This window comes from Xyrauchen texanus, chromosome 36, assembly GCF_025860055.1.
Source record: "Xyrauchen texanus isolate HMW12.3.18 chromosome 36, RBS_HiC_50CHRs, whole genome shotgun sequence".
Taxonomy (NCBI): Eukaryota; Metazoa; Chordata; class Actinopteri; order Cypriniformes; family Catostomidae; genus Xyrauchen; species Xyrauchen texanus.
Window position 1 is genome coordinate 33,058,469 of NC_068311.1, and position 17,462 is coordinate 33,075,930.

The 17,462-nt window shown below is 40.9% G+C and overlaps 2 protein-coding genes across 3 annotated transcripts in view; one reads left to right on the forward strand and one right to left on the reverse strand.

Annotated features, from left to right (window-relative positions):
• Nucleotides 1–17,462, forward strand: part of LOC127629997 (tripartite motif-containing protein 16-like) — a 327,862-nt gene that overhangs the window by 22,081 nt on the left and 288,319 nt on the right. The gene's annotated exons all lie outside the window — the stretch shown is intronic.
• On the reverse strand, nucleotides 9,158–16,091 carry p2ry13 (purinergic receptor P2Y13). Its single transcript, XM_052107365.1, has 3 exons — nucleotides 16,021–16,091; nucleotides 13,725–14,434; nucleotides 9,158–11,325 (listed from the first exon to the last, which is right to left on the reverse strand). Exons 1-3 carry the CDS (start codon nucleotides 16,058–16,060, stop codon nucleotides 10,996–10,998), a joined length of 1,080 nt encoding a protein of 359 aa, XP_051963325.1. The 5' UTR covers nucleotides 16,061–16,091; the 3' UTR covers nucleotides 9,158–10,995.

Sequence of the window (17,462 nt, forward strand, 5' to 3'; positions counted from 1 at the left end):
CGAGAGACGTTCCATGAGTACTGATGGTCTGACAGGATCAGCACTCGGACACTTCACTGTGTGTGTATCACTCCACTTGTGTTCATGCCATTCTAAAGTATGACGTAAGAGCAGTGCGTATCTGTTAGGAGTCACGGCCTTTATTTTTGAAATGACATATGTTAACCAGCAGGTGGTGGCAAAAGATCATTTGTGTGTGTAATATGAGCCAGTTGGTGATGTAAAGTGAATCCGTTAGTCATTGTTTATATAGAACTGCGCTCTGTGATCGCACGTATTACTAATACATTACTTAAGCAAGGACATTGTTTTAAACGGCTTTAAATGAAAAATGTCATGGCTTACCGAGTTTCCACATTGGATACACACTGTTTAAAAATGGCGGAGGACATTGCTGATTGTATAGTGATCAACTTGCGCGGTTACCACGAAATAGGGAGAAATACCCCCCCTGGATGCTATTTTCCACTGAGAAAGCTGACCGTCAAAACGCTGACAGCATCTCTGCTTGGGAGTGGCAACAGGTGATCACACACGCTCCGCCTCTCTCTCTCTCTCTAACACACACACACACACACACACACACACACACACACACACACACACACACACATGTTGTGTTTCCATGTTTTATGGGGACTTTCCATAGACATAATGGTTTTTATACTGTACAAACTTTATATTCTATCCCCTAAACCTAACCCTACCCCTAAACCTAACCCTCACAGAAAACTTTCTGCATTTTTACATTTTCAAAAAACATAATTTAGTATGATTTATAAGCTGTTTTCCTCATGGGGACCGACAAAATGTCCCCACAAGGTCAAACATTTCGGGTTTTACTATCCTTATGGGGACATTTGGTCCCCACAAAGTGATAAATACACGCTCACACATACACACACACACACACACACACACATAGACACACACACACACACACACACATAGACACACACACACACCCATCAATCCATCCTTGTTCATCCAATAACTTCTTCAAAACAGCACAAGCTGTGATACTATTTCTGAAGTGAACTTTTTCAATTAGTAATGGAGGTTTGGACGCATCATTTGTTTTGAACCAGCAACGGCAGATTCTGATCCGTAGCGTAATAAAATAGTTCCGTGCAAAAATGCGTTTTTATGACAATACTCGGTTTTTCCTAATATTTTACAATTTAATTGTTCATTGAACTGTTTATATAAGTAATATCACACTCGCAGTCCTGCTATATGGCCTACGGCACTAATCACTGCAGTGCTGATGTAGGTCCATATAGCACTCTTGCTCGTGTGATATTACCTAAATATATATATATTGAAAGTGAATGGTGAGCGAGACTGTCAGTCTCTAACATTCTGTCTAACATATTTTGTGTTCCACATAATACAAAGCCTCACACTGGTTTGGAACAAAATGAGGGTAGAGAAATGATGACAGAATATTACATTCTGGCTGAGCTATCACGTTAAAAATATAGTTTACCTAAAAAATTCAAATGCTCTCATCATTTACTCACCCTCATGCCATCTCATATGAGAATGACTTCCTTTCTTCTGCAGAACACAATTTAAGATTTTTAAAATAATATTTTAGCTCTGTAGGCCAAAACTTTGATGCTCCAAAAAGCACATAAAGCCAGTATAAAAGTAATCCATAAGACGACGGTGGTTTAATCCATGTCTTCAGAAGTGAAACGATAGGTGTTGGTGAGAAACAGATCAATATTGAAGTCCTTTTTTGCTAGACAGCAGGGGGAGATATGCTGAGAAGAATGTGAATCACCAAAAACACAAGAAGAAAAGTGAAAGTGATTTGTTTCTCATCCACACCTATCACATCGCTTCTGAAGAGCTTTAAAATGTTGCCACCCATTCACTTGCATTATATGGACCTACAGAGCTGACAAATTCTTCTAAAAAATCTTCATTTGAGTTCAGCAGATGAAAGAAAGTCATACACATCTGGGGTTGCATGAGGGTAAGTAATTAATGAGAATTTTAATTTTTGGGTGACCTATCCCTTTAAGGGCTCTTGTCAGATCTGGATGAATATGTCAATAAGAAGAGAGGTTTGGAAACATTTCTATTCATTATTACAGTGAAAACATGATAATGTCCCACATCACCCTGCAGCTATTGCCTGGTTGCCTACTAACACTAAGCAGGGTTGAGCCTGGCCAGTACCTGGATGGGAGACCTCCTGGGGAAAACCATGGTTGCTGCTGGAAGTGGTATTAGGGAGGCCAGCAGGGGGTGCTCACCCTATGGTCTCTGTGGGTCCTAATGCCCCAGTATAGTGATGGGGACACTATACTGTAAAAAGCACTGTCTTTCGGATGGGACGTTAAACTGAGGTCCTGACTCTCTGTAGTCATTAAAAATCCCTAGGGCACTTTCTCGTAAAGAGTAGGGGTTTAACCCCGGTGTCCTAGCCAAATTCCCCCCATTGGCCCCTATCTATCATGGCCTCCTAATAATCTCCATTCCTGAATTGGCTACATCACTCTACCATCTCCTCTCCACCAATAGCTGGTGTGTGGTGTGTGGTGGGTATTCTGGCGCACTATGGCTGCCGTCGCATCATCCAGGTGGATGCTGCACACTGGTGGTGGTTGAGGAGATTCCCCCTATAATATGTAAAGCGCTTTGAGTGTCTAGAAAAGCGCTATATAAATGTAAGTTGTTGTTGTTGAAATATAATGCCTTCTTTTGCTATGATATAGCTTTTAAAATCCTGTGTGGATTCTTACAGTTTTAGGTGTCGTAAATATTTAGATTGTTAGTTCTGTACAGCAGTACCGGCACTCTCTAAATGCAGAGAACGCAGCCTATGTAGAGCACCAACTCTGGTCGTGGAACACTCGCTGTGTCTGAAACCGCCCCTATCCACTATATAGTGCACTATTTCAAGTTTTCGCTATTTTGTAGCAGTGTCTGAATTCTGAGTCACACTGTGGCAGGGCGGAGGGCGGGGCCGGGTCATGATCCTACACACCCGGTCCCGTATTAGGCTAATTATGGCTCCGTGAGGGTTAAAGGTCAACTGCAGAGGATCGTGCGGGAGAGAGAGATCGTTTACGGACATGTCCGTCATGTGTGTGTTTATGTTGTCTTTTAAGTTCATTATTAAACCATTATTTATATCATCAAGCCGGTTCTCGCCTCCTCCTTTCCACTGATCCTTTTACACTGGTGCCGAAGCCCGGGAAGGAGGGGGGATACGCCATAATAGAGTCCTCGCCACTACCGTCCACCCCAACGGAGCAGCCGCAGCCATCTGCCGGGGGACGAGGAGCCTAGCCGCCTGAAAGAGGACGATGGCCGCTGACCGTGAGGGGAGAAGGGGCTCCTAACTGACCGCCTGGAGTGGTCAGGGCTGCTGCCAGGGGCGCAGGAGTTGCCTACCAGCCGCTGAAATGCGGCGGAGTTTAAGACTGCCGACCGCGAGCGGCGAGGGGCTCACTGGCGACCGCCTGGAGCGGGAGAACCGCTGCCAGGGACGGGGGAGACCCCTTCTGTTCCCCGAGAACGCGGCGGGTCGTTCCGTCCACCAGGGGCTGGAGGTCTGCCTCTGATCCGCCAGGAGAGGCACGGCTGTCATCCGTTAGAGGGTGGAGGAGTGGCCGAGGAACAAGCTGCGGCGTATCGGAGAACTGGCGAGTTTTTTTTTTTCATCTCTCTCTCATCTCTCTCTCCTCTCTCTCTCTCACTGTCGCTCTGTATTGGCCTTTTCCCTCTTTTAAATTTTACAGTGTTTTACAGTAAATTTTAATTATTTCTGTTTCCCTCCCCTTGTCCCCTCCCTCGTCCAGGTAGATGGGGATGACCTGCCGGCAGACTAGACGTAAAGCACGCCCTCCCCCAGGGAAAGTGGGGGGGGGGTGTGTACGTCAGGCCGGGGGCTCCCCAGCCTGAGAGAATGAGGGAGGAATGTGGCAGGGCGGAGGGCGGGGCCGGGTCGTGATCCTACACACCCGGTCCCGTATTAGGCTAATTATGCCTCCGTGAGGGTTAAAGTTCGACTGCAGAGGATCGTGCGGGAGAGAGAGTTTGTTTACGGACATGTCCGTCATGTGTTTATGTTGTCTTTTACATTTATTATTAAACCATTATTTATATCGTCAAGGCGGTTCTCGCCTCCTTCTTTCCATTGATCCCTTTACACACACGTTCCCTACTTTTGTTCACTCATTCTTACCCACAATGCACTGTAATTTCAAGTGAACATTTCAAGTACACTCGATGACGGTTAATTTTCCACAATCCACCACGGGGAAGACGTATGAGCTAGGAGTTTACTGCTTCCTTCACTTCTGCAATGTTTTATTTTATTCTGAATGTAGTAAATAACTTTGTAAATCATTACTTGATTAAAATAACACAATAATATATAGAGTATAATATATAATTTTACTCTTAATATTAACACACAGTATATATAAAAAATGACAAAAAGAATGAAGATTTATTGCATTAAAATATTATTTAATAAGAATTACTAATAAGGCCCAAGTATTTTAAAATTTCATATGTGACGTTTCTGCACAAGCCCCAGAGCTCCTACACTCACGTTCGAATTCACTCATTTCGTTCACTTACTGCTGAGAAATAGTGAATGAGTTAACGATAGCGGACACAGCCACTCTCGGCGCCACGATCATGCTCGCACATCTCACACCTCGCTGTGCACGCTTTGCAGATGCAGCATTTGGTGTAAATGATGAACTTCTCAGCTGTTCTCACTATCCTCTGCAGGGCTTTGCGGTCCGAAACGGAGCAAGTCCCAAACCAGGCAGTGATGCAGCTGCTCAGGATGCTCTCAGTAGTCCCTCTATAGAATGTAGTGAGGATGGGGGGTGGGAGATGTGCTTTCCTCAGCCTTCGAAGAAAGTAGAGACGCTGCTGGGCTTTCTTGGTGATAGAGCTGGTGTTGAGGGACCAGGTGAGGTTCTCCGCCAGGTGAACACCAAGGAATTTGGTGCTCTTGACGATCTCCACAGAGGAGCCGTCGATGTTCAGCGGAGAGTGGTCACTCTTTGCTCTCCTGAAGTCAACAACCATCTCTTTTGTTTTGTCCACATTCTGGGACAGGTTGTTGGCTCTACACCAGTCTGTTAGCCGCTGCACCTCCTCTCTGTATGCTGACTCGTTGTTCTTGCTGATGAGACCCACCACGGTCGTGTCATCGGCGAACTTGATGATGTGATTCGAGCTGTGCATTGCTGCACAGTCGTGAGTCAGCAGAGTGAACAGCAGTGGACTGAGCACACAGCCCTGGGGGGCCACAGTGCTCAGTGTTTTGGTGGTGGAGATGTTGTTCCCAATCCGGACTGACTGAGGTCTCCCAGTCCGGAAGTCCAGGATCCAGTTGTAGAGGGAGGTGTCCAGGCCCAGTAGGTTCAGCTTTCCAATCAGGTGCTGAGGAATGATTGTGTTGAATGCTGAGCTGAAATCTATGAACAGCATTCGAACGTACGTATGAGTCCTTTTTATCCATGTGGGTGAGGATCAGATGGAGGGTGGTGGCGATGGCATCGTCTGTTGAACGGTTGGGACGATACGCAAACTGCAGTGGGTTGATTGACAGGCATTGTCTTTATCTAAATGGGGATTGGCTCTTTTTGTAAGGTGGTCGTTCCAATTTCTCCCATTCATTTTAATACCAGTTGTCCATCTCTTCTAAACTATCTCTGTTTATATACGACACAGGCAAAAGTCTTGCCGTTTATATATTTATTCTTTCCTTTATTTAGTTATTTTGTGTTTGCAAGCATGCAGACCTATACATTTTTGTGAATTGTAATGTAGTATAGTGTATATCGTAAAAATGTTTTATATGCTTTTGTTTATTTTTATAATCTCCCGATTATTAAAATGTTCTACTGCACCCAGAGCCGCTGAGTCCAGCGTGAGCCCCACAGCAAAAATATGCTCGCCGCTGAAACTATCTGCTCACTGCCGTGTCTGGGACTCTTCACCTTGTGAATAATGCTTGCAATGTGAAGTGTAATCTGTCAACATGGGTGCCCAGACGAATCTCCTGAGGTGCGAGCAGATATTGAGGAATCCTCCTCCACATTACTGGGCATCAACTGGTGAGAGGGATCGCAAGCAGGCAGGCAACAGCACCTCTCCAGACTGGCAACCAACTGATACATGAGCACGTTCTAACTAAATTATACAGAACTGTTAGAACACAGCAAACAGTAGCAGTCACAGAAACAGTAACAATACAATGACCCGACATTGGACATGACACATGCAGGCGTTTAAATAAGAGGAACAAACAAGGGGCAGGTGTCACTCACAGCTGAAGCTTTTAATGAACAGCATTCCCATGGAAACTATCACGGTTCTGATGGAAATGCTGATTCAGCATCCCAGCAACACCTGAAACACATAAGGGAAAAATGTAAACACGCTTTGACAAAACAGACAAGGGACGATGATGCCACAGTCCTCTACCGGTGAACACACAACCTGGCAAGGTGCCATGACCGTGACATCATTGGAGGGCACGCGGTGGCAAAACGCGCACAGCGATACCCCACCACCAGATCCGTGCGGCCACACAAAACGCAAACATGAAACACAAGACAGGCAGGGGACGATGATATAATGGTCCTGGTCAGACAAAACCCAGCCTGACTGGTTGACAGGACCATGATATCACTGGAGAGCGCACAGTGGTAAAACTTGTAAGGCAGTCCCAAATGACTGGACCCGTGTGCTCACACAAAGGGGAACACAAAACACAAAAGCAGGCCAATACTGCCACGGTCCCGTCAGGTAGAACCTGAACCTGAGAAGCCATGACATAGACAGAATGTTAGCCTTAGTCACCATTTACTTATACTTTTACTCACTGCATGTTTTTTCCTCCATATTTTAAAAGTGAATGGTGACTGAGACTGTCAGTCTCAAACATTCTGTTATACATCTTTCAGGTTCCACAAAATACAGAAAGTCACACAGGTTTGGAGCAACATAAAGGTAGGAAAATAATGACAAAATATGAACTTATGGCTAAACTATCACTTTTTAAAGACCTGCATGGATTCTTAGTTCAGGGTAGTTACAGTATTTTGTTGAAAGAATTTAGTTCTGTATATTAAGGGTAAACTGAAGCTTATCTCTGTGTTTGGAAGCATGTTAGGCTCATTTAAGTTCAAAGCTTGTTCTTTGCTGTCAATTAGAAAAACACGCCATGTCTACCAAATGTAGAAATGCTGTGTACGCACAGTGATGGGCAGAGCAAAAGGTATTTACACTTAATGCGGATATTTACATGAATACATACATCGATGTATTGCAGCACTGATATAAAAATGTATACTTATAAACTGTGGTCCTAAGAGCCCATAGATACAGAATCACCCTGAAAATGAACATCACCATGACACAGACAAGCGCACGTTATTACAAAATCAGCATAACTTACTGCAACGTGCTATCTGAAGTTGGAGCTGTAATTTAAATCTTGAAATATCCACTTGTCTTGTTGTAAAATTAAGGCATTGCGTGATAGAAAAGAAAGTGCTTTTATTTTGAGCGCTTGGTCCATCTGCAGTGATGACTTGAGTGACAGAGCATCACTGTAAATTCCTCTGTTGTAAAATTCCTGTTAAAATACATTCAATGTATTACACATTCAGTAACACTCATTGAATTAAACCAGTAATGTAATGGCTGACACGTCACCAATTGTAACAAAGTAGAAGTATTTTTTTTTTATGAGAAAAACCCACAATTAAACATACGTATAAAAGTACTGCTGGCAAGTGACTATGGTATTAGCAGGATAATTCACAGCTAGGTGTGTGTTAAACGATTTGAATGCACTTTGCGGAGGCAACCACGTCTTCGCCTCCACATCATGCAAAATCGTTTAATGCATACCTAGCTGGGGATTATCTCTTCCGGATAAAATACATCCGTTTAAAACTCAGTCTAGGCAAAAATCACACACAATATCATTTTTGATTACATCACATTGCAGTTTTTAAAGCTTCATCTTAAAATTTAAAAACAGTAATCACATTTGCAATACAAGATAAAGGTATTCTACCATTATCATGATCGGTTTACATATAATAACCATACTATCAGTACTCAACATCAAACAACAATCTAGCAAAGATACTGACAACACTACAGGCTTAAGAAGGGAGTGAATTAGAGGAGAACAGGTGTTGATGAAGAAAGGTTGCATTCCATATATTCTGACTGTATACCATCTGTACATGTGATTGATCATTTTTTTGATGTTACAGTTTCACTGTATACTGCAGTTTTAAAAACAGGTGGCTGTCATGTACTCTTGACATTTTCTCATTCACGGCGTTGCCCGAATATAAAGTCAGGATTTATTTTCAACTTCTATTTTGCAAATCCAAGCAAAAGGAATTAAACTTTTCATAGTAACTATCAGTTCAGCTAAGAAATAATCATCTACATTTACAGCATCACAAACCTGACGTGATAAAATAAATAAATCCCTTGATCACAGCACACCGAATGTTGGAGGCTAAACATCTATTTCCCCCTCTCAAATGGTGTGGTTGAAGTCCGCAGTGTAAGAATAATTTGGGTATTTAAAATGTTGATGATGGTTACCCAGTTTGTAAATTGTGTTGAAAAACATCATGTTATAACCTCCATTCACTGAGGGAGGGAACGAGACGTTGGGTTGAATGAAGTGACACAAGGGGTCTTCCTTTGGAGCCTTGGTACCTCTGAACTTGAGAAAAGGCCAATGTGAAATTGGCAGACAGAATTTACTCCTTACAGATCGACTCCTTACATAAGAAATCCAACCAGATACAGTACATTTTTACCAGGAAGGTAGGCCTATGTTGTTTTTGCGTACTGTCGCATTGATTATATGTAACTTTATGACAGGCCAAATGTTATTGATTGATAAACAATGACACCTCAGAAAATGTATTTATTGCTATTTTACAACACATTAGGTCATGTTTTTCTTCCAAGTATTGCTTTTATTTAAAATTTTACAGCTTGGTTTGATTCTTTGTGTATATATTTTATGAGCTACATATATGTGAATCAATAAAAATTGTTTATTGAAATATTTTTTTACAACTTGTAGAAATAATGAAAATAACATATAATACAGAAACATTTGCCCAGAGGCTTCTTAAAAAATGCAGCACAACAGTAAGCGTACAAGGATATTAAAAATAAGTTTAATTTGTATTAGTTACATTACTTTATATTGCATAAAGTACTTTAACAAAAACATTTATAAATAAAAGTGCTTTAGCCATTCAGAAACAAAATTAACAGTGATAGCAGAAAATAGAAACTACTGCCAAAAAACACCAACAAATAAAAGCAAATGAATGATCTTATTTTGATTGTAATAAATGCTCATTTCTGAAGGAAAAAGCATAGTTACGTTGTCTGTTCGTTTTTTCCCCAGTAGGAAGGCCAGAAGAATCAAACTAAATTACAAAAGCAACCAACAACTAAATCAAATGCACACGTAAACGGTTGCAGGGTAGTATCAACTTTGTTGTCTCTTGCTGCTAATTATTTTTGTTTTAAAATGATTTTAAAATAATATTTAATAAAATTATTATTTTTCAATATTAATAATATTGCAATGCACCTTGATAACGTGATTTTTTTTATTGGCTGGTCTCAATTTGAACCTTTATTGTCCTCAAGAGACATGCAGTAGGTAGGACAGCAGCCAATAACACAAAAACAGTTAACATCAAATAATACAAACATTTATAAAAGTAGGCCTAATAACCTACTACTGGAATAAAATCAATAAAATCGCCTACCATGCAGATCTCTTACCTTTACACCCCTAACACAGAAGAAATGCAAAAAAGACGATAACATATATGAATTTGAGAGATGCCATGACCTGCTACTCGCCATCAGAGCAGATGATCAAATTAACAGTCAGTTTAGTGGTAAGGTAAACAATTTATTTGTTTACAATTGGGTAAAAAGGTGCAGGTTATCAGTCAACTCAAGATGCTATACATTAGATGTCACATCGTGATGTGACTTTTGTCTATACAGGATTGTACTGGGATGTGTGTGAATGCCAGCACAGATTACGAGAAAGCTGGGGCAGTGTGAATTTACAAAGTCTCATAGTTGTCAGAATGACTTTTCTGGGATTCTTTCAGGGATCTCTGTGGGAAAAGGGCTTGTGGGAAAGACAATGATTGTGTGGGCCTGAATGTCCAATGTGTGGCTCGGCCCACTTGTGTCAACACCAGTGCCCTGCAGATCTTCCACAGATGAAGTATGAGCTGGAACGTGACCAAAATCTATTAAGATATATTATATTAGATCTGCTAAAACATAATTTTGTCATCTTCTAAACGTAAATTAGCATAAAGATGACCTCAAGTTAACAAACCTGAACAAGAAACCAATCAAATTCCAATTTCATGGAGCAGTAATAACAAAGCAGAGTTCCTGAACACAAAACAGACAGCATGTTTTACAGACAGGGTTCATAAAACACTCAAAATAACTTCTAAAAGAGAATTTTCAATATCAATATCCCTGTAGACTCCCTTTGCTTTAATGTTAATAATGATTAGTATAAAACGCATTGTGTTCAAATTTGCCTATGAGGTCATACTGTATATCATCATTTTTGAGTGCACTATCTGCACAGTTAACAGGAAGTGAGACTGCGGAAGTGTAAACGAGACAACTGCAAGGGAAATTTAAACTGCTGTTCCCCCTGATAACGAGACAAAGTTTAGAACAAGACTATATTAAACTAACACAGACAGATTTCATGAGTGATGTGCACAAAGCTGGTACCCATCCCAAATAAAGAAAATTGACAAATGAGCTTACCATAAAAGGGAGAGATACTATGGCGTACTATGCTGTAAAATGTACTATTTCTGTTTTCACATATTTGCTCCAGCAGTTAAATCTCTGTCATTGTGAATGCACATTGAGTCTTATGACAAGCACAGCTCAATATTAATATTCCATATTTGTATTTAAATGTGTGATGTTTGGCATCTCCATTCTGGTCGAGGTGTCTGTCAGAGATGGCCCATGAGGAACGGACCTCTGCATCAACATTGCCGCGAGCTTCTTCCTAAAGACTCGACACAGGAACACATAAATGAGTGGGTCCAGACAGATGTTAGCTGAGGACAACCAGAGAGTGGTCTCCTTGGCAAAATACAGCTGGTTTTTGGTCCAGCACTGGGCTAAGGTGTTTCGGGTCTGACTGAGGGTGTACGGGACTCGAGCCAGATGGAAGGGTGCAAAACACACAAAGAAAACGGCCACAACCACAAACACCTGTGGAGGAGGGAGTTAAGCACAAATTAACATGCTGTACACTAAAGTCATCTGTAGAATAAAACTTTCTTGATTGCTTTGAAATGAACGTTTCTACTAAGAAAATAAATGTACGAAACATTTTAACAAATTTTCAGCGCTGATCTTAATTTATGTAAAACAATGCTTTACTTTTATCTCTTCACTTTATAACTGCTTTCAAACACTCACAAAAATAGAAGCTGATAAAAATACATTTTTGAGGTAAGGTTGATGATGTGCAATTTGAAAAACCCTTATATTGGCGCATAGCACAGTGTTGCTCTGTTCAACCTCAGTGCGGTTTAAAATGTCGGGCTGTCTACTGTTTGAGAGGTTTCACCTACTCCATAGTGCTTTAAACTCAAACATTCTCTGTAGAATTCAAATGGGTTCCATCAGTTTTATGGTCTGCGTTGCATTATCGAGGGAAGCCATGTTGACGCGTGTGCACACCAGAGATACTGTAGGTTAGAGCAGATCATATCAGTGGTTCTGTGATGACTTGCACCAAACTCACGACGAAACCAGGCTTCAATCGCAATGGAAAAATATTGACATTATATGACTTTATAAAGGTTGTAGAACCCAAGTCATACTTCTTTTTTGGAGCTTAGAAGATGAAAATGACAGAATTGTATTCCTTTATAAGCTTGCGTATAAACTGTTTTAACAGGCTTGAAGGTGCAGTGAAGTCGAGGTCTTCATGGGTCCAAAAATGTGTGCCCGAACCCAAAGAGACCCAGAAATGTACTAGCTGGACCTGAACCGGACCCATCTATTATTTGAAAACTTGGACCCGTACCCATGCTAAATCGAGAAATGCCAGACCCGTCTATTATTTGAAAGGTGGGACCCGGACCCGGCCAGGAGACACAGACCCGATCAACACTGATTTCACAGCTGATTGCTATTAACAAGTTAATACAAGTTTACATTTACATTTATATTTATATTTATGCATTTGGCAGACACTTTTATCCAAAGCAACTTACAGTGCACTTATTACAGGCACAATCCCCCCGGAGCAACCTGGAGTTAAGTGACTTGCTCAAGGACACAATGGTGGTGGCCATGGGGCTCGAACCAGCAACCTTCTGATTACCAGTTATGTGCTTTAGCCCACTACACCACCACACTTTGTTTCCAGTTGTGAAAACAAAGTTTTGTGTCTTACCTAATGTAACATTAGTAGCCTTCTCACCTGTGCCTTGATGTGATGCATATAATCCATCCTCCTTGCCAAGAGAGTTGGTAAAATACATCCAGGTTTTCTGTGATTCCTCTCTTGCTGATTGAAACAGCATAGCTATCCCACTCATTATTTCAGCTTCAAAAGTCCACTTGCTGTCATGGTGATGGATGAATCAGCTTTGCGTTATTTTTTGTATCTTGCATAAGATAACTTTGACTGTTTGCCCTTTTGAACTATAATAACAATTGCTGGTTCATTACCTCGGCTGCTAATGTTAGCATTACTAATTTGCTATCATGTGCCTTAAATCCGCTCCGGCTCTGATGTCACTCAGCTCATTGTGAATCCAGTCCGTTTTTTCACCTTATTTTCTTTCTCGCACTTTCTCATCCTAATTTTACAATGCTGCAAGTTACAACACACGCAGCACCATCATCATCAGTGCTGTCTGATCACGGCCAGGTCTTCTCGGATCAACGGGTATTACACATAATGTTAAACAGACCCAGGACCCGCAGCCATAGAGTGGGATTGACCTGGACCTGACCATATAAAATGTGGATCCGAACCCGTACGGGTCCCTGGTCGGGTCTCGGGTCCTCGGTTTAGGGTGTACCCATGAAGACCACTACAGTGAAGTTATACTTTATAAAATATCATGCAGAAAATGTCCTCATTACCTATCAGATATAAATGAAACGGGTGCTATGAAATATCACACCTGTCTCTGTAACAGCCCTAGGCTTGGTTAACCTAACTGCTCCAACATCTTGGTCTCCAAGTGTGCCTTTGTGTGTCTTTGAAGTGCTGACTTTTGGAAAGAGGTGTTGTGGCTAATTCAACAGCTAAGCATGGTGGAAGTTCCACAACGGCTAAAATCGCTTACAGGACCTTAAGTATGGACTTTCAATCATGCCATGTGATAGGGGAAAGAATCAAAACATTGATAAACAGTATTTCTGCTTCTGTGGTTCCTCTATTTCTCTTTAATGAATTTTAAATCGCCCCAATCTTGTGTCATTGCACATATACTCCTGGTTCAATGTAACCATACTTACTGTACATCTATAGTGTGGTAGGCCTAAACATGATTATTACACATTATCAACATCAGCATAAAGTAATTCAATGTTTATGCTCTCTATGGAATTGTGTATAATGGCAAAGACTTTAATGTGCACTATACCTTAGATGTGGTCTGTTTACTGGCTTTGACACTGCTGCTCCGTGATGCGCGGTATGACTCAATCACTTTCCTGCTGATGAAGGTGTAGCACACAACCATAAGTGCCAAGGTACCCCAAAACACCACCTGGCAGAAGTAGTTAAAGCCTTCATGCCACAAGAGTCCCACCTTCCCTTTCATCATGGTACACCGCAGCCGCCCACCGGTGGGAATCTGCAGAATCTGGTTACTCAGAATAACGTTCGGCAGAGCCAACGACAACATAACCACCCAGATAACTGCACACAAAACCTGACCAAACCTGACCCTCTGCAGAGCGCATTTCCCGAATGGATGCACGATCTTCAGGTAGCGATCCAAGCTGATGAATCCCAGCAGAAGAATGCTGATGTACATAGTGGTGTAAAACAGCACTGCTGAGTAGCGGCAATGAAAAGCACGCAGGTGCCAGGAGCCCAACCCCGCATCAGTGAGCACCTTCACGGGCAGAGTCAGGGTCATGAGCAGATCAGCCACAACAACATTCTTCAGGTACACCACAAACGTTGAGCTGCTGCGGATTTGGAAGAAGATCCAGGCACCCAGACTGTTCAACACAAGAGCGAGCAGGAACAGAGCCGCATAGAGGCAAGGGAAGAGAATGGACGTCACGCTTGTGTCGCGCTCACACCTGACTGAAGTGTTCACTTGACTCGCATTCATCATGATGTCTAGAGGAAGATCAACAATACAGCTTTAAAACACATGACCAGTTTGTCCACATTCAGTGGAGCTGCTTTAAATCGCCTTTATATTATAACAGATTGAGTACTTGCACAAGGTGTAAATAGCACCTGCCATACAATGCGGCCTATTTGCACTCCAATATTTTGTTATTGAAACAGAGAAGTTGAAGACAAACTGCACCCCTTGTGTCGCTGCAGTGACGCAGGGTGAAATGACGGTGTGGATTTGCTTTTCCCGTGTAGATGACCCTGGTTCGATTCCGCCTTTTATCTCATTTTTTCGCCATCCTGTTTCCACTCTTAAAATTTCCTTTAATTCTACTTGTACTAATAAATTAAATTAATATAAAGGTTGATTTTCTCACAGTGATTTGGTCACGGTGAAAGTAGGGATTTGAGAGAAAGATTTCATCTGGGTAAAATTAACCATGTTTTTACTATATTAATATTGTAGTAACCATGGTTTTTGGTGGAAGCCTTAGATGTAATGCAGTTAACCATAGTGTTACTACAATAATATGGTGTTAATATAGTAACCATGTTTAATTTTGTGGATGATTTTATTACAAAATACCATAGTGATTATATGGTTACTGTAGTAAAACCAGGATTTAACTTTTGTAAGGCAAGGTTAGGTTAAAAAGCACAATAAACACGCTGCAGTGATGCCACTATAATATATGTAAGTATTTAGATATTAGTATTTAGTACAAATAGCCTCTGCAATATTATAAAGGTATCTTTTATGCTCACTGGGGTAATTCCTAGGGTATGACAAGACACAGATGAACAAAAGAAAATGTAATTCTGAAATCTTCAGAGAATGTCTCGAGCAATTCAAAAAGTACTGATTCATGAGACTTACAGTGAATTTATGCATCATATGGTTAAGTATTTATTTTGGTCAAATCTGCTCAATCTGTTCAGAGGTATTTTGGTAGTTAAGGTTAGGTGAAACCTGTGTGTGCTTCTCCTTTCGGTCTCTCAATATGTGTTACTACCATCAGATAATAAATGAATTGAGACTACAGGATGGTTTCTTATTTACAGCACCATCTAAATAATTGTCATAACTGTCAGAAAGATGATCCCTGTTCACATCTAGAGATGCCAAAAAAAAAAAATGACATAGGCCTATATATTTCATATCACACATGCATTAAATGCAGTAGCCTTTTTTCTGATGTTACTTGGTACTAACAGTTGGTCCCAAACAATTTCTTTACCATTTGGATGCAGTTGTCATACTCTACAGTATCACGGTTGTAAAAGATGTCGTAATTTTGAGTAAATCAAGTGAAATGTTAAATTGTGCCAGGAACATTCTAGCAATCATCTCAGATACATTTTAATGTGGAAATGTTGCTATTTTCAAAACTAACTCAGGGGCATGTTTTATCCCATGACTAATTAATCAATAAAACAGCAGTAGTAAATGATGTTGCTGGATAGTTTTGAATTATATTGATTTGGACACACATATATGTATTTTGAGAAATGACTGCAGACAAATACAAACACAGAGATATAAATTATATCACAATGTAATATATTAAGTATCAAACACTCACCAGGTCCTTTTCTAAGGGAGAAGAGTTTTTGAGACTGCATAAACAGGAATTAATAAATGTCTTGCCTTCCGGCAGCTGTATCCACAGTGAAGTATTTCTCTCTCTCTCTCTCTCTCTCTCTCTCTCTCTCTCTCTCTCTCTCTCTCTCTCTCTCTCTCTCTCTCTCTCTCTCTCTCTCTCTCTCACACACACACACGAAGTCTGCTGTGACAATCTTGCTTCCTGTTCTACTGCCGTGTCTCTGAGGAATATTGTGCCCATCATATGCTGTGGAATATTTGTCATTCACTCTTGGAAAAATAATTTCAGGCATATTTCAAATACTATGTGTTTCATTTCACACTGCGGTTAATTGATGGACGACTCTGTCCTTCCTGGTGAAATACAAGGTTTTTCTTGCTGTAAGGGTCAATGACTGTGAATTACACAAAAACAGACATTTCTGTAATTGCTACAAGCCTGTAAATAAGGTATCAGTTATTGACCCCGAGAGGATGTGTACTGCTTCAGCTTGTTCCCCAAATGTCCTAATCATTCAAATCACTTGCTGAGTAATTACATTCACTTCACTTTCCTCATAATCACAGTTTTTAAATAAAACATAGTTTCACTGGATTTGATATGTCATTATTTGTATTATGGTCATTTATTCTTACTGCATTCTTATTGCAACTGTTGGCCTTGAAATACAATATTTTATGAAAAATTTTATATTTTGGGCAACTATTTATGATTCCCAAAAATGCTCACTTGCTTCCATCTTTTACTCTTTTTAAATACATCATGCAAGAGTTGGTAGCTACACTAAATGGCAAAAAGTATGTGGATGCCCACTTCTAATTGACAGTTCGGCTAGACCTTACAGTAATTCCAGTGAAGACAAATCTTAATGTTACTGTGTGCAGTGACATTCTAGAGGCTTGTGTGCTTCCACAAGTTTGTGGACACCATTTTCTGTCCCAGTATGACGATGCTTTAAGGCGAGGTTCATACAGAAATGGATACGTGTGTCTAAACTGTGGAATTCATTCCCTATGAGTCTCCGTAACATCTCCATCTCCCTCAAGTCTCAGCTTAAAACATATCTTTTCTCACAGTACTATTGATCTAGGTCTGGTTGCTGATTCAAGTTTTCATTCACATACACTCTTATTCAAGTTGACATACAGGATGCAGCCATGTGTAGACGATCTCACAGAATCACGAAATACCTTGAAAGCCCAATGCAATGTGAATCACTTTGGTTTTTCATGTGATATATGAAAGACAGTTGTCACGAATGACGGTGAAGGTAGACTCGGGACGAGGATCTAAACGCAGCAGGGTTTATTGAAAACAAATGGCAAACAAAAGAACACCAACAAAAGAAACATCCACGATGGGAAAAGGTTAACATAACACGAAAGGTAAACAAAGGGTTAACATAACACGGAAGGCATACA

What these genes read in the sequence shown, in the direction of transcription:
- p2ry13 (XM_052107365.1), bottom strand. Translation starts at nt 16,060, where the DNA reads ATGCAGTCTCAAAAACTCTTCTCCCTTAGAAAAGGACCTG. An exon ending in CTCCCTTAGAAAAGGACCTG is followed by an intron (nt 14,435 to 16,020) that starts GTGAGTGTTTGA and finishes ATCTTCCTCTAG; the next exon opens with ACATCATGATGAATGCGAGT. An exon ending in GTAAACAGACCACATCTAAG is followed by an intron (nt 11,326 to 13,724) that starts GTATAGTGCACA and finishes CCTCCTCCACAG; the next exon opens with GTGTTTGTGGTTGTGGCCGT.